The sequence below is a fragment of the Cnephaeus nilssonii genome (genome assembly GCF_951640355.1).
Source record: "Cnephaeus nilssonii genome assembly, chromosome: 4".
NCBI classification, from domain to species: domain Eukaryota; kingdom Metazoa; phylum Chordata; class Mammalia; order Chiroptera; family Vespertilionidae; genus Cnephaeus; species Cnephaeus nilssonii.
The window spans coordinates 69,033,694-69,049,967 of NC_137075.1; the positions used below are offsets into that span (position 1 = coordinate 69,033,694).

The following is a 16,274-nucleotide window of genomic DNA, read 5'->3' on the forward strand; positions in this document are numbered from 1 at the left end:
AGCTTGGCTTCCTCCATCGCTGGCAGCAACCCAAACCTCCTGCTTGCTGCAGCTCCATGGCCGCCGCCATATTTGTTGGTTTAATTGGCATACTCGCTCCTGATTGGCTGGTGGGCGTGGCTTGTGGGTGTAGTGGAGGTATGGTCAATTTGCATATTTCTCTTTTATTAGATAGGACAGTGGTTGGCAAACTCATTAGTCAACAGAGCCAAATATCAACAGTACAACGATTCAAATTTCTTTTGAGAGCCAAATTTTTTAAACTTAAACTTATTCTAACGCCACTTCTTCAAAATAGACTCGCCCAGGCCGTGGTATTTTGTGGAAGAGCCACACTCAAGGGGCCAAAGAGCCGCATGTGGCTCGTGAGCCGCAGTTTGCTGACCACGGAGATAGGATAAGGAATCTGAGCCTCATCATGAGTTACTTGCCAGAGGTTCCATAATTTATAAGTTATAGACCTAAGATAGAAATTGAGAGTTGTTTGCTTCTCCAACCCATGTCATGGGGACAAGGAACTAAAATAGTATGCCAAAAGGGGCCACAATAAGCCTATGCAGGTGTAAGCTGGTATAAGAAATCAAGGCTCTATAAATTTGATCACCTTGGACTAGAAAAGAAGGCAAAGAATGTGCTAGTGTGAAAAGTAAAGGGAACAGATGAATATCAGGAGGCAGTAGCCCAGAAAGCAGTCTTTCAGTGTTGGGCTTAGAGCTTAAGTACTCCCAGAAACAAAACAGAAGTGCACCCTTTTTTGCTTATTTGCTTTTGTAATTACAGTTGGTTAAAAACTTGGGATACCACATAGGAATTTGAGTTTTCCACAACATAACATAAACTGTCTCTGCAATATTGCTTTAGAAAAATAATATTTGCACTAAAATGTCAGCTTTTTCTGGACCAAAAAGAAAAAAAAAAACTATCTTAGCTGCACAGTATGTGTAACAAATGTCTGTTAAAATTAATTTTTAGGTTTCTGTTTTTTGAGAAAAAGTTAAAAACATTTTTCCAGTTTTATTGAGAATTAATTGACATCACTATATAGCTTTAACCTTTTGCACTCGGATGTTGAGTGTGACTCAACACAGTTAGCATCGGTAGCAGGAATTGAGAAAAAAGCAAGCAAGTGCAAAGGGTTAAGGTGTGCAGTATAATGGTTTTATTTACATATATCATGAAATGATTACCATATCCATCATCTCATATAGATACAATAACAAGAAAGGAAAAAAATGTCTCCTTGTGATGAGAACTCTTAGTATCTACTCTCTTAACTTTGTTATACATATATCTTACAACAGTGTTAAATATAGTCACCATGTTATACATTACGTCCCTAGTACTTATTTATCTGTAAATGGAAGTTTTTACCTTTTGACTAACTTCCTCCAATACCCCCTCCCCAAAATCCCTCACCTCTGGTAATTATAAATCTGATCTATTTTTCTATGAATTTGGTGGTTTTATTGGTTGGTTGGTTAGATTCCACATATAAGCGAGATGATACAGTAATTATCTTGGTCTGATTTATTTCACCTAGCATAATGCCTTCAAGATCCATCCTTGTTTTCTATGACTGAATAGTACTCACATGTATATGGCAACATTTTTATCCATTTATCCATCAATGGATACTTAGAAGATTATTTCCATGTCTTGACTATTGTAAATAATGGTGCTATGAACATGGGAGAACAGATATCTCTTTGAGTTGGTGTTTTCATTTCTTTAGGATATAGTCCTAGAATAAAATTGATGGATCATATTTTTAACTAGTTCTATTTTCAGGTTTTTTTTTTTGAGGAATCTCTGTACAGTTTTCCATAGTGGCTATACCAATGTATAATTCCACTTACAGTGCACATGGTTCCCTTTTCTTCATCTCCTCACCAGCACATGTTATCTCTCATCTTTTTGATGATGACTGTTTTAATAGGCATGAGGTGGTATCTCATTGTCATTTTAATTTTCCTTTCCTTAATGACTAGTGATGTTGAGCACCATCTTTCATGTACCTGTTATCTTCCTTGGGAAAAGTATAAATATAATCTTGAGTATAGTATAGGCTGCTGGCCGGGGCCTCCCTTCCCCAGCTGCTGGCTGCCAGCCAGGGCCTTCCTTTGTTCCGCGCCTCCCCCTGGTGGTCAGCGCATGTCAGAGTGAGCGATCCCCGTCTCTCGGTCAAACTCCTGAGGGGACAATTTGCATATTAGGCTTTTATATATACTAGTATAGATTATACTTTGTATCTGCTTACACCTTGTCCTTTCCTTTCTCCCTCTTTTTCCCTCTCTTTCTTTCTCCCTCCCTACCTCCCTCCCTCCCTCCCTCCATCCCTCCCTTCCTTCCTTTCTCTCCACCCCCCCTCTCTCTCTTCCTTTCTTTTTTTCTTGCTTTTGCTTACACCTTGTCTTGATGTCTCCTGGCTTATTTCTTTGCTCTGTTTCAAATCCTGCAGTATTTATTATCTTTAGAACCAGTGAATAGACTGTAAATAGAATCTGTAATTATCAGGAAAGTAAGCCTCGGGGAAATGATCCACTGTTACTTTTAGTCACTAAAAAGTTGGGATATTTTTAAATTTAGAAACTAAATTTAGTATATATATATATATATATATATATATATATATATATATATATATATTCATTTTTTTATTGTGGTAGAATACACATAACATAACATTTACCATCTTAACCATTTTTAAGTGTAAAGTTGAGTGATATTAACTACATTCATGTTGTTGTACAGACATCTACCAGCACCCATCTCCAGAATTCTTTTCATCTTACAAAACGTCTATGTCGTGGAACACTAAGTCCACATTCCCTTCTTCTCCCAGACTTTGGCAGCCTCCATTGTATTTTCTCTCTCCATGATGTTGACTGCTCTAAGAATCTCATATAAGTAGAATGATATAGTAGTGTATTTGTCTTTTTATGACTGGGTTAATTCACTTAACATAATGCCCTCAAAGTTCATCCATGTTGTAGCATATGTCAGAATTTTCTTCCTTTTTAAGGCTGAATAACATTCCATTACACACACACACACACACACACACACACACACACACACACCCACACCACTTTGCTTATCAATTTATCTGTTGATCAATGCTTGGGTTGCTTCCATGTTTTAGCAATTGTGAATAATGCTGTTATAAACATAGGTGTACAAATATCTCTTTAAGAACCTGCTTTAAATTCTTTGAGTATATGCCTAGAAGTAGAATTGCTGAATCACATGGTAATTCTATTTTTAATTTTTTGAGGAACCACCATACTGTATTCCATTGTGATTGCCCCATTTTCCATTCCCACTAACAGTGAAATTTTTCTAAGTTATTGCCAACACGTCTTATTTTCTGATTTTGTTTTATTTTTATAGTAGCCATCCTAATGGGTGTGAAATGGTATCTTATTGTGGTCTTGATTTGCATTTCATATCCTGATTTCTCTTTTGATTCATTTGTTGTTTATGAGTCTGTTGCATTATTTCCACAATTTGTGAATTCTCCAGTTTTACTTCTATTACTGACTTCTACCTTTATCCTTTTGCAGTTAGAGAAGATATGTTGTATTATATCTATCTTTTAAAAACCTATTAAGACTTAATTTTGAACCTAACATAGATTCTATCCTGGAGAATGCTCAATTTGCAATTGAGGAGAATGTGTGCTCCATTGTTGTTCTGTATATGTCTGTTAGATCTAGTTGATTATTATATAGTTGATTCTTTATTGGTTGTTGCCTATCTGGTCCTTCTATTCATTATTGAGCATGGGGTATTGAAGTCTCCAATTTTTGCTTCACATATTTTGATGGCCTGCTATTGGCAGCATAAATGTTTATAACTATTATATCTTCTTGCTGTGTTGAAGCTTTTAATATACAATGTCCTTCTTTGTTTCTTGTAACCTTTTTTACTTAAAGTCTATTTTGTCTCATATAAGTATAGCCACTCCTGTTTCCTTTTGGTTACCATTTGCATTGAATATATTTTTCCATTCTTTCACTTTCAACCTGTTTGTGTTTTGGATCTAAAGTGAATCTCTTGTAGACAGGATCATGTTTTTGTTGTTGTTGTTGTTGTTTTATCCATTCTGCCATTCTCTGTCTTTTGATTAGAGTTTAATCCATTTACATTTACTGTAATTACTGATAAGTAGGGATTTACTTCTGCCATTTACTATTTGTTTTCTTTATGTCTTATAGCTATTTTGTCCCTCATTTCTTGCACTACTGTCTTATGTGTTTAGATGTGTGTGTTTTTAAACCTGGGATCTAGTCCTAAATTGACAGCTATTAACTATGTGAACTTGGATATATCACTTGTTAGTGGGTCTGATCTTAGGGAAATTATCCAATTCTTAAGTTTCTCATGTGTCAAAAATACAGATAATAATAAATACCTTGATAAATTGTTTAAAGGAATAAACAAATAACACAAGAAGGCATCAATGGTAGATTGCCTGATACAGAAATTCTATTTCCTTTTCTTGGGCAAGGTCAGTTACATCTTTGGCTTTAACTTTCCTAAATCTACAATAATACTAATAGCATTTACTATGTACCAGCCACTGTTCTCAGTGTGTTATATGCATATATTAATTTACAACAACCTTATGAGGTAGACACAGAGAGGTTAAACAACTTGCCTGGTTACTCAGCTAAAAAGTCGGAAGGCCTTGATTTGAATTTCAGCAGTTTAGTTTTTAACCAGAGCCTGTGTTTTTAACCACCACACTGTACTGCCTTTCTAAAGGAAGGAGTTATAGGCTGTATTAGTTGTTTATTGCCTGTTATGCTGCATGATAAACAATCACAAAACCTCAGAGGCATAGAACAGTATTTCTTGATCACATGTTGAAATGTGTGTTGGGCAACTCTGTTGATGTTGGCTTGCTACCTCACATCACTGAGGGTTAGCTTGCTGCAGGGTGTGGCTGGGACTGGACAGTTTGCTCCTGTTCCAAGTGACTCTCATCCTGCAACAATCAGACTAGTCTAGGAATATTCTCATGGTGCATGGTAGAGACATGCCTGCTACAGGAAATCATGTGGCTGACCCCTGAGTCAAAGCAGGAGGATATTATGAAGTCACAAAGGCAGTGGATATAAGAATGTGTCACTTGACACATTGAGGTTGTTTTGTAATTTACCACAAATGCCAAGGCCCAGGGTTCCAAAATTCTTGTATATTAAGGATGAATTCTAAAAGTTGACCTCAAAAATAGCATTTCTGATAATTTAATAGAAAACTCAGAAAACATGAAAGTGCATACAGACACACACACACACACACACACACACACACACACACACACATGAATTTATAGAAAGTATGCAGAACTTCTTCCAGGAATACTTAAATCAGCCAGTAGTCCAAAGGTAGTAGTGGTGGTGATGATGATGATAGCTAATGAGCTATCAACCTTTATAAGCTTGCTATGTGACAGCACTGTTCTCGGCACTTTACATATAGTAACTCAGTAACTCCCTCAATCTTTACAACAACCCTATTAAATAGGTACTATGAGTAGTTCCATTTTACAGATGAAGAAACTGAGAGATTTAGTAATTTCCTAGGTTCACATCATTTTTTTGTAAGATTTTCACATAAAGTAACTTTCAAAAGTTTCTTATTTTTTATCGAATTATTTCCAGACCTCTTTGCCATGGAAGGCCTTCTGTAATCTGGCCCTACCCAATTCAGTTCTCTGTCATTTCCATTGCTCTGAGGTATAACTTTAGACAATTAAGCGTCTGGGATTTTGTAGATGGGATGCATACATTGGAGGGAGCTGAACTAGTTGCATTAGAGATTTATTCCAGTTTCAAGAATATGTGATTATGAGTCCTTTTATGTATTTCCTCCTATGTATGTGCAACTCTAAAAAATTTGCAAGGCTCGCCGAAACCGGTTTGGCTCAGTGGATAGAGCGTCGGCCTGCGGACTCAAGGGTCCCAGGTTCGATTCCGGTCGGGGGTGTGCAAGAGGCAGCTGATCGATGTTTCTCTCTCATCGATGTTTCTAACTCTCTATCGCTCTCTCTTCCTCTCTGTAAAAAATCAATAAAATATATTTTAAAAAAATAAAAATAAATAAATAAATAAATAAATAAAAAATTTGCAAGGCTCTTTCATCTGAATAACTAAACTTATCCCTAGGAGATGAAGAAAGTATCTGCTAAAGTTATTTTATTCCTCTTTCCTAAAAGTAGACTCCTTTGTTTTGATTTTTCTCACTCTGCAATCAGAGATCTCTGCACTGATGTAGAACTGTTTTGAAACTAAAATTGTTTTATTTGGTCACATAATCAGAAAGACCAGATGTAAATGTTTCTGAGATATGATGTGAATGACATTAACATGTCATTTAAAAGGAGTATTTCTAATTCGACTGTGTTCCTGTTTCAGATGTTTGCGAGTTGAGAGGTACGTATACTTGCTTGGTATTTTGAGATGATTACCTGACTACATTGCTATTATATTCAACAGGTGGGTTTTCAGAAAAGACAAATGAATGGAGCTCAGAAGAGGAGGAACCAGTGAAAAAGGCAGGACCAGTCCAAGTCCTTGTTGTCAAAGACCACCATTCTTTTGAGTTAGATGAAACTGCACTAAATCGAATCCTTCTCTCAGAGGCTGTCAGAGACAAGGAGGTCGTTGCTGTATCTGTGGCTGGAGCATTTAGAAAAGGAAAATCATTCCTAATGGATTTCATGTTGAGATACATGTACAGCCAGGTATGTAATAGTTTGTTTTTTTAAGTTTTCTGTTTCTGTGCTGTCACTTTGTGCTTTTATTTAGTAGTGTCCATTATTTCTATTTCTATTATTATGTACCCTAAATATGCACTAGTTTAAAAATGCTATGCTGTAATCATTCCAACTTTGGTGCTCGGGGCACCAAACTACACAGGCCACTTTTGCCTGAAGCCACCTAGCTACATTACCCTTAGAACATATCTTATTTTTTACGCTTAAAAATAGACACCACATAGTAATATGATTATAAACTTTACATGTTCTAGGGTTTAAAATGTCAAATAACTTTTGTCATAACATTTTATTGTAGTCATTTTCCCCCAACATTTATTATGACAATTTTCAAGCATGCAACAAAGTTAAAAGAATTTTACAGTGAATACCTGGGTATCCACTAATGAAATTCTACCATTAACATTAATATTCTTGCATTATCCCATATGTCTCTAACTATTCTTTCCATCCATCACTTCATCTTATTTTACTAATTCATGTCAAAGTAAATTGCTGATGTCAGTATACTTCCCCATAAATTTTCTCAATATACATCATTATTATATTTTTTAGTATTTTTTCTCGTTATAAAATTTACATAGTTACATGCACAATTCTTGAGTACATTTGCTTATTTTTTTGAAAATGCATATACTTCTATAGCCCCAAATTCTATCAAGTATATCTCGCCTTTACCCCAGAAAGTTCTCTCTGATCTTTTCCCACTCATTTCTTACCCCACCCCCAGAGGCAACAATGTCATAACATTTGCATCAGCAGCATGTCACAGAAATGAGACTTTAAGGGACCTAGAAAGCAGAGGGATAAATAAGAGATTGGAGCTAGGGAACAGAGGGTTGGGTGTGGAGAGCATACCAGTATTTTTTCTACCTTTTATCTATAGCAATTCTGATGCAAATATGGATTTTGAGGCAGAATAGACACACTAACCAAGAAACTTGGTTCTATGTATTTACACCATAATTATCCATTTTGGATTGATCTTTTCTAGTTGGGTTATTTTTGAACAATTGTGTAACGATAACATCTTATGTCTAGTGTCAGTTCAAACAAGTCAAGAACAAAACTGCTAAAATCTCAGGCTTTGAAAGCAAGAAAAACTTATCATTTTCTATTTTTATCATACCAACATTAGTGTGCTATAACACAGGTGGGAAAGTTGAGTGAACAAAATTAGTATACTTTACATTCTTTGAGATTATACAGTTTTATACATATTCATAATTTTAACTGTTAAACATTTGAATGAAATGCTCAATAACACTTGTTATGTTGCTTGTGTAAAATAGCATTTTCTCAGATTAAAGCTCAGATTTGTTTTGTTTTTGTCTTTCTGCAGCTACCATTAGATACCTTTCCTCCTGCTATTATTCATCTCCTCCTCCCCCAATACCAAAGCATTTGTGTATGTTACTGTGTATATCCTGATATACTATATTCTCTCATATCTTTATTTCTTTGTTTCTGGAATGCCCTCCTCAAGTTTGCTCACCTGGAAAATTCCTAAACATCCTTCAGTGTTTGCCTCAAACATCACCTCTCCTTTGAAGTCTTATATAACCAAGAGTTAATTATTTCTTTTCTTATGTTTCCATTTATGCCTAATATATACTCCCATTTTAATAGGCATATATAATATTATATTAGTTAGTTAGCATGTCTATCCCCTGTTAAGTTATGAGCTTCCATTGGTCTGGAATATCTTTGTATCCCCAGGACCTAGCATAACATGTAGCAGATGATTGCTTCCTCTGTAATTAATTTTTGGATTAATTAGTAAAGTAATTGTGTCGGTACAGTAGATGTGCATATGTTGTTTCCTTTTGGCTAGAGTTAGAAAGAGAATACAAATCTTAATGGATGAGTAGAAAATACTATACTATACTATACTATACTATACTATACTATACTATACTACATATCTAGTTCCGTATCAGAGACTTCCTTAATTTTATAGGAATCAGTTGATTGGGTTGGAGATTACAATGAACCATTGACTGGTTTTTCATGGAGAGGTGGGTCTGAGCGAGAGACTACAGGAATCCAGATATGGAGTGAAGTCTTCCTTATCAATAAACCTGATGGTAAAAAGGTATGATGTGAACTTCTTAAAGAAAATAGATTTTTTCACTTGCAACAGTTACCACTTTTCAGGATCCTCAAAAGCTCTATTTTAAAAACTAATTTTTGGCCATTTGACATGATATTTAAAAGGGAAGTCGGTAGCATTCTATTGCATATTTCCTATTTTCCTTTCTAAGAGTCAGGGTAAGCAAAATTGTAGAAAAAATAGAATAGCAGATCAGCTAACATCTAACCTTCATTTCAATGATGTTTCTGTTATGGTGGATTACCAGTGAAAGTTAATCATTACAGTATTCAGCAACTAATTACATTTTTATTTTCTGTGGCATTCATGGCACACGTAAAAATATTCATTATTAATGATTTATTTTAGTTCTCATGATGTTAACTTTGTGTTAACCCTAAAACTCTACATGTTCTATAAAATGTCAATAATGTTCTCTACTTGCCTATAGGTTGCAGTGCTATTGATGGATACTCAGGGAACCTTTGATAGTCAGTCAACTTTGAGAGATTCTGCCACAGTATTTGCCCTTAGCACAATGATCAGCTCTATACAGGTATGGAATAAAATAAATCCATATTTATGGATGTTTCTTTCACTAAAAATTATGAATATATGTATTTCTACATATGTGTGCTAGTGAGACAAGCAACAGAAATGGTAAATCATGTATATTATTTGGCTTAATTAGCATACCAGTTCTAATTATTTCTGTAACAGTAGAATTGTTTTTATTATTGTCATCTAATTTCTGATAAGTTTTCAAATTGCCTACTTTAGTCAGAAAAGATTATATTATCTTACTAGAGGCCCGATGCATGAAGATTCGTGCAAGAATGGGCCTTCCTTTCCCTGGCTGCCAGCACCGCCTTGGCTCCAGCTGGGAGCCGCCTTTCCGCCTTCCCACGCTGCCCAGAGGCCCCGAGTGGCTGGGGCAGTGCGTCAATTTGCATCTTTCTCTTTTATTAGTGTAGATTGATAAATTTTTTTCTGTTTAAAGCATGTAATAAACTCAATAATATTAAATCTTATAATGTATGCAGTTACATTGGGATCACCTAGTTAAGTTACATTAATTGAAATAAGATTTATAAATGCAAAATTTTATTTTACATAGCTAGTAGAAACATTTCTAAATGTAAAAAACATGTATACGTGTTCATAGCTTTTTAAAACATATTACTATGCATCTAAGAAAGTAACTGTCTTGTAAAAATTTTTATCTTTTTTTCTTTCTCTGCCTTTTCTTAAAGTATTGTCTGTGAGGTTATTGTAGGCTTTATAAGTTGTCCTAAATAACTTGGAGAATTTTACTATAGTAATAGAACACATAGCATAAAAACTTTTAAGCCAAATTAAAATTCTTTTTCTGTTTACTGTAAAGAGCAAAAAGCGATAGTAGACAAGAAACAGTTTTTAAAAAAGGTAAGATAGTTTTAAAAGTTAGGGAAGACAAAGTGGTTCGGATGAGTAAGCGAAGGCTAAAATTATAAGCAAGAAGAGAAAATGGAGCTAGTGAACTGGCAATAAAGGCATGGTGTATGGGTAGGACAACCGTGAGAGGGTTAATAGAAGAAGACTGAAGTTATTTTTATAAAGGACTTTAAGATAAAAAGCCATGATTATAACTTATAGTTGACTAGCTTTTAAAATTATACTTCTTAAATGAGTAACCCTTTAAAATATCGACTTACCTAATTTTTTCATAATTGACAGTATAACCCATTTACACAAGCCAATTAAAACCAGATTGACTTTGCCTTTGTAGTATTTATTATTTACTATGTATATTTTACCTGAAGACATTCAATATTTTCACTGAAAATGTAAGTCCTCTTAGTAATGACTATTTATTACTATCTGAGAAATGATCTATTTAAAAATATATTATCTGTATAAAGATATACACATCCTTAAGTTTCCTTTGACGTTACTGATATTTATCCCCCTCAAAAAATGTCACTTTGATACAGTGATTTGTTCATGAAGTAATAATTCATATGTTTATGGGTGTGGACATAATATTCAGAACCTAACTTCCATGTGATGAAACTTTTTGTAGACATAACTCAGATAACCAGTTGTGAAGAAGTCAACATAAATTTTTAAGAAAACTTTATGGGTTATTCAGATTTAGATTGCCATCCTATCTAATAAAGGGGGAATATGCTAATTGACTGTCATGCCCTCACAAAGATGGCGGCACCCATGGCCAATAAGGAGGGAATACGCTAATTGACTGCCATGCCCTCAAAGATGGCAGCGTCCACAGCCACAAGATGGTGGCACCCAGTCCCCTCAGCCCTGCCGGGGCGGTAGGCGTGTGGCACGGCCAAGCCTGCCTCCCGGCGGGTCTGGCCGCTCCGTACACCTGCCTCTGGAGTCCCCCAGTCCCCTCAGCTCCCCAGCCGCCCAGGGCTGGCCCGAGGCACAGACAAGTCACTGATGGCAGCTGCCCAGCCGCCCAGGGCCGGCCCACGGCACAGACAAGCCTTGGATGGCGGCTGCCCAGTCGCCCAGGGCTGCCCAACGCTCAGGTAACCTAGGCTTGCGCTGCTGGCAGTGGTAGCAGCAGAGGTGTGATGGAGGCGTCACCTTCCGCCGGGTCGCCGCCCTCCCCTGAGCGCCCCCAGACTGAGACGGGGCAGGCCGGGCTGAGGGACCTCCCCCTCAGGTGCATGAATTTTGGTGCACCGGGCCTCTAGTTATTTATAAGAAGGAGTGTTTTATTGGCTAGTTGTTGAGTTCATAAAGTATTTTTAGTATTCTGCCTCCAGACAGGTGGCTATTGCATTTCTAGAACAATTTTATGATCATTGTACATTGTTTATTGTCTCTCAAGCTTCTTATACTCCTCAATTATGGTCTTACAAATATCATTATATAAGAATGTATGTTAGAGAGTTCACATTTATGATAACTGATATTTAGAAAAATAGAGAATGACAAAGTAGTGCTGAGGATGATGCTAATTATTTCGTTTTAACTTTATTTCTTAATCAAGGTATATAACTTATCCCAAAATGTCCAGGAGGATGATCTTCAGCACCTCCAGGTAACAATATTTATAATCTTTTTTAATATCTTGTAATCATGCATAATGGAACTTCAGTAGGATTTAGAAACATAACCAAATGAAGGTTGTCTTAGTTCCAGGTTTCTTGTTCCAGCCTTGTATAGTTATATTCTGTCTAACTCAGTTTCCAAACTCATTTGTTTCTGTAAAATTACTTGCTATTGACCTGCATATGAAACTATGTGGCAAGTTAGAATGGAAAAATGATCTTTGGTTTTAAAAATGACCCAAAATAAGAAGTAGAAGTCTTAAGATCAAGGATTTAAGAATTGCTAGTGGGATTTCAGTTGTATGCCCATTTTTTCCCCCTGTGGATCACTTTATACCTAAGAACTATGAGGGGCTTACCTGATGATAACTCATAGAATTCAATTTTAGATCTGAAAGAGACCTCAGTGACACCTAATTTATACTTCATATTTTATACATGAGGAAAGTTTGGCTGAACTAAATAAATGACTTGCCTAAATTCTTGTGGCTAATTAGTGGTAGAGTGGGAGTAAAAATATGGTTATCTGACTGGGCTTAGTGTCTCTTCTATTCTCCAAGCATCATTTAAATCTCAAGTAAAAGATTAGCTATTCTTAACCCTTTGCACTCACTTGCTTTTTTCTCGATTCCTTTATTCTAATGCTAACCGTGTTGAGTCACACTCGACATCCGAGTGCAAAAGGTTAAAGATACTTCACATCTCTGTAACACCCTGCTCCTTTTCAATTCATGTTATATTGGTTACATAGGAAAGACTATTGTTTCTCTGATAGTTGCCCTCTGTGTATTTTGTAGAAAATTTTGCTTTCAGTATATTAATTAATTTTTGCAATAAGAGCCATTTAAAAATTTAACAGATAACAAAGGATGATAAAGCAGGGTAATCTCTAATGTGAGAAAAATCATTTGAGTTTACAACCAGAATTACTCCCGAATGTATTTATTTTCTTTTTTTTAAATCAGTTTTTTATTATTTAGTAAAATTTTTATTGATCTTAGAGAGAGGAAGGGAAGGAGGGAGAGAAAGAAAGAGAGAGAGAGGAAATATCAATGTATGAGAGAAACATTGATCAGTTGCCTCTCATGCATGGAAACCTGGGTCATGTGCCCTGACCAGGGATCCAACCTGCCACCATTTGGTGTAGGGGACAACATTCCAACCAAGCCACACCAGCCAGGGCCCAAATATATTTCTTGTCCATCTCACTGACCTTTATGACAAATAGGCAATATGCTGAGTAAGTGTTAAATTTGTTGTTGCTCTCTTTTTTATTTTGTGTTTTTATTTGGTTTGATTTGTGTTATATATTTCTTATACAGTAATAAATACAATAGCTTCTTTAAGCATGTACTGTTCAGTACCAGTTTTAGGGATTTCTTAAAGAAGGACTGATTTTGGATTTTTATATTGAGTTGTCTTTTTTGAGGTCACTTAAAAAATTTCTTATAAGTGACAATATCTCAGTCTTCCTCAAAAAAGATTGTGTATTCAATTTATGTTAGTAGATAATTCTAATGAGAGTGTTAAATCCCTGACCAGCTGCCTTTTATTTTTTAAAATATATTTTTATTGATCTCAGAGAGGAAGGGAGAGGTAGAGAGAGATAGAAAAATCAATGATGAGAGAGAATCATTGATTGGCTGCCTCCTGCACGCCCCCTACTGGAAATCGAGCCCATAACCTGGGCATGTGCCCTTGACCGGAATTGAACCCGGGACTCTTCAGTCCACAGACCGACGCTCTGTCCACTGAGCCAAACTAGCTAGGGCCAGTTGCCTTGTAAATATGATACTCCAGACTTTCATTTAACCACTCTAATAAAATATCTAGTAATTACCCTTTGCTTTCTATATTCCCATAGCCCGCACGAAGAGGGGGAAAGGATGGTAATCCTCCGTGTCAGCTTTCTTCCCCAGCTCTGAAAAGTCACTGTGGCTTGTTAATCTTGTATATTTAGTGGCATTTCCTGTGCACACATGGGAAAACTCTCATCAGGGGCCCAATCACAGTCACTCCCTTAGGTCGTGTTCTCTAAAACCTTTCATTTGTGGCAACATAAAAACTGCTATGGTGCCTCTCAATTGGGCACAATAAAAAATATTAGACAGCAGTGTATTTGATGTTTTGATTTTTAAGCCAAATACCTATATGACTTTGTAATAATCCAGGCCATTGTGTGTCCTCAGGCAACACACACACGCACACACACACACACACACACACACATGCATATATATATATATATATATCCGTATTTTCCGGCGTATAAGGCAACTTTTTAACCCAGGAAAATCTTCTATACGCCCAATCATCTTATACGCCGGAAAATACGGAATATATATATATTACATAATTTATTGCTCTCTGGTCTAATTATGCAAGTTCTATTTTGAAAGGTCATTTAACATGTTTCTCCCCATTGTCCCTACAAAAAACTGTCCTATATCTATAATAATAAAAGTGTAATATGCTAAGTAAACTGGACGTCCTTCTGGACAACCTTCCAGATGAAGCCGGGGCTGCGAGGGAAGCCTGGGTCCCGGGTGCCAAGGGAAACCGGTACCAGCAGCTGGGGGAAGGAAGGCCTACTCTTGCACGAATTTCGTGCATTGGGCCTCTAGTTCTAGATATAAAAGATGTTAGCTTTAAAATGGAAACTTTATTTTTAAAATATATAATTACTGTACTGTTTTATCTAATACTTAGTTCCTTAAAATGATTATTGTAACCCTAACCAGTTTGGCTCAGTGGATAGAGTGTCGGCCTGCAGACTGAAGTGTCCCAGGTTCGATTCCAGTCAAGGGCATGTACCTTGGTTGTGGGCACATCCCCAGTTGGGGATGTGCAGGAGGCAGCTGATCGATGTTTCTCTCTCGTCAATGTTTCTAACTCTCTATCCCTCTCCATTCCTCTCTGTAAAAAAATCAATAAAATATATATTTTTTAAAAAGATTATTGTAATTTTAAGCTTGGGGAAAAATATGAATGGAAGAAAGCCAAAAAGTAAAACTTTGCAGATACTGAAGTTTTCTTTGTGCATGTGTATGTGTATGTGTGTCTTTGTATGTGTGTGTGATTTTCCTTCTAGCTTTTCACTGAGTATGGCAGACTGGCAATGGAGGAAACATTCCTAAAGCCATTTCAGGTAAGTTGGGGTTAACTGATGATAAATTCCTATTAAAATTTCCTGAAGACCATAGCAGTTATTTTAATTAATTGTAAGGGTCTGTTTCTTTGCTTTAAAATTTCACTTCAGAAGCACTTTTGAATACCTATTTAATGCTATTTGATGTAAGGAGAAGATATCAATATGGAAATAAAAATTTAACAAACTGTTTTTTAAAAAAGGGGAAGGAAAAATAAAAGAATGAATAAGATATTTTGGTTCCTGCAAAAATATCAGCTTTTCTCCCCTGAACCAACCCTAGAGATGTCATAAAAAAATAAACATGCTATGGAGTGAAAAAGTTGCCTCTTAAAGACTATCTACAGTATGATGGCATTTTTAATATAGCTAAAAAATGAGCATAACTAAATTAATAGCATATTGTTTAAGAACATATACATATGTGTTAAAACTATATTGAAAGCAAAATTTAGGGTAGTGATTACCACTGGAGAGGAGAAATAGGGTATGTCAGGGAGGGATACACAGGAAGCTTCACTCTTATTGATATGTTCAATTACTTAAGTGGGTTTGTGGATTCATAGGTTCATTTTACTAATGTGCATAATAATATGTATATAAGTTATTTTATAGGTGTCATATCATAAAAATTGTAAATCTTAAAAAGTCAATAATATGTCTCAAAACAGCAATTACCAACTAGCAAATGTAAGTTATTTTGTATGTATGCAGTTTTTTTTCAAGTATACAGTTCACAATAGCAAAAAACACACACAAAAACTTTGGTAATTAACTCCCATAATATAAAGACTTTTATGGAGAAAAATGCAAAGATCCATTAAAGATCATAAAGGGAAATTTGTATAAAACAGATATATTTCAGATGGGGTGATTTAATGTTGTAGAGAATTTAATTCTCCCCAAATTAATCAATAAACTCAATGCAATTTTAATGAAAATTACCACAGAATTTCTAAAGAAACTCAATGTATTGTGCTATAACTTCTATGGAAGAATTAAGTTCTGTTTTTATTTAAATCAGTTTTTAAAAAGAAAATCAAAATTGGAAGATTGAATACACACTAAGAAACCATACAAAATGAAAATGTTGTGGTCTTGCACAGATACAAGAAAAAAGCCCAATGGAACTAAACAGACGCCAAATATATCCCTATCTATAATAATAAAAATGTAATATGCTAA

General features: G+C 35.6%; 1 protein-coding gene across 2 annotated transcripts in view; it reads left to right on the forward strand.

The window, feature by feature from the left end:
- The window catches only part of ATL1 (atlastin GTPase 1), a 57,588-nt gene that overhangs the window by 18,668 nt on the left and 22,646 nt on the right, over positions 1-16,274 (forward strand). For both annotated transcript variants that reach the window (XM_079768425.1, XM_079768426.1), the window contains exons 3-7: positions 6,504-6,751; positions 8,745-8,879; positions 9,328-9,432; positions 11,881-11,931; positions 15,033-15,089. In XM_079768425.1, coding sequence (XP_079624551.1) covers positions 6,504-6,751; positions 8,745-8,879; positions 9,328-9,432; positions 11,881-11,931; positions 15,033-15,089 — 596 coding nt within the window. The remainder of the gene's footprint in view (positions 1-6,503; positions 6,752-8,744; positions 8,880-9,327; positions 9,433-11,880; positions 11,932-15,032; positions 15,090-16,274) is intronic.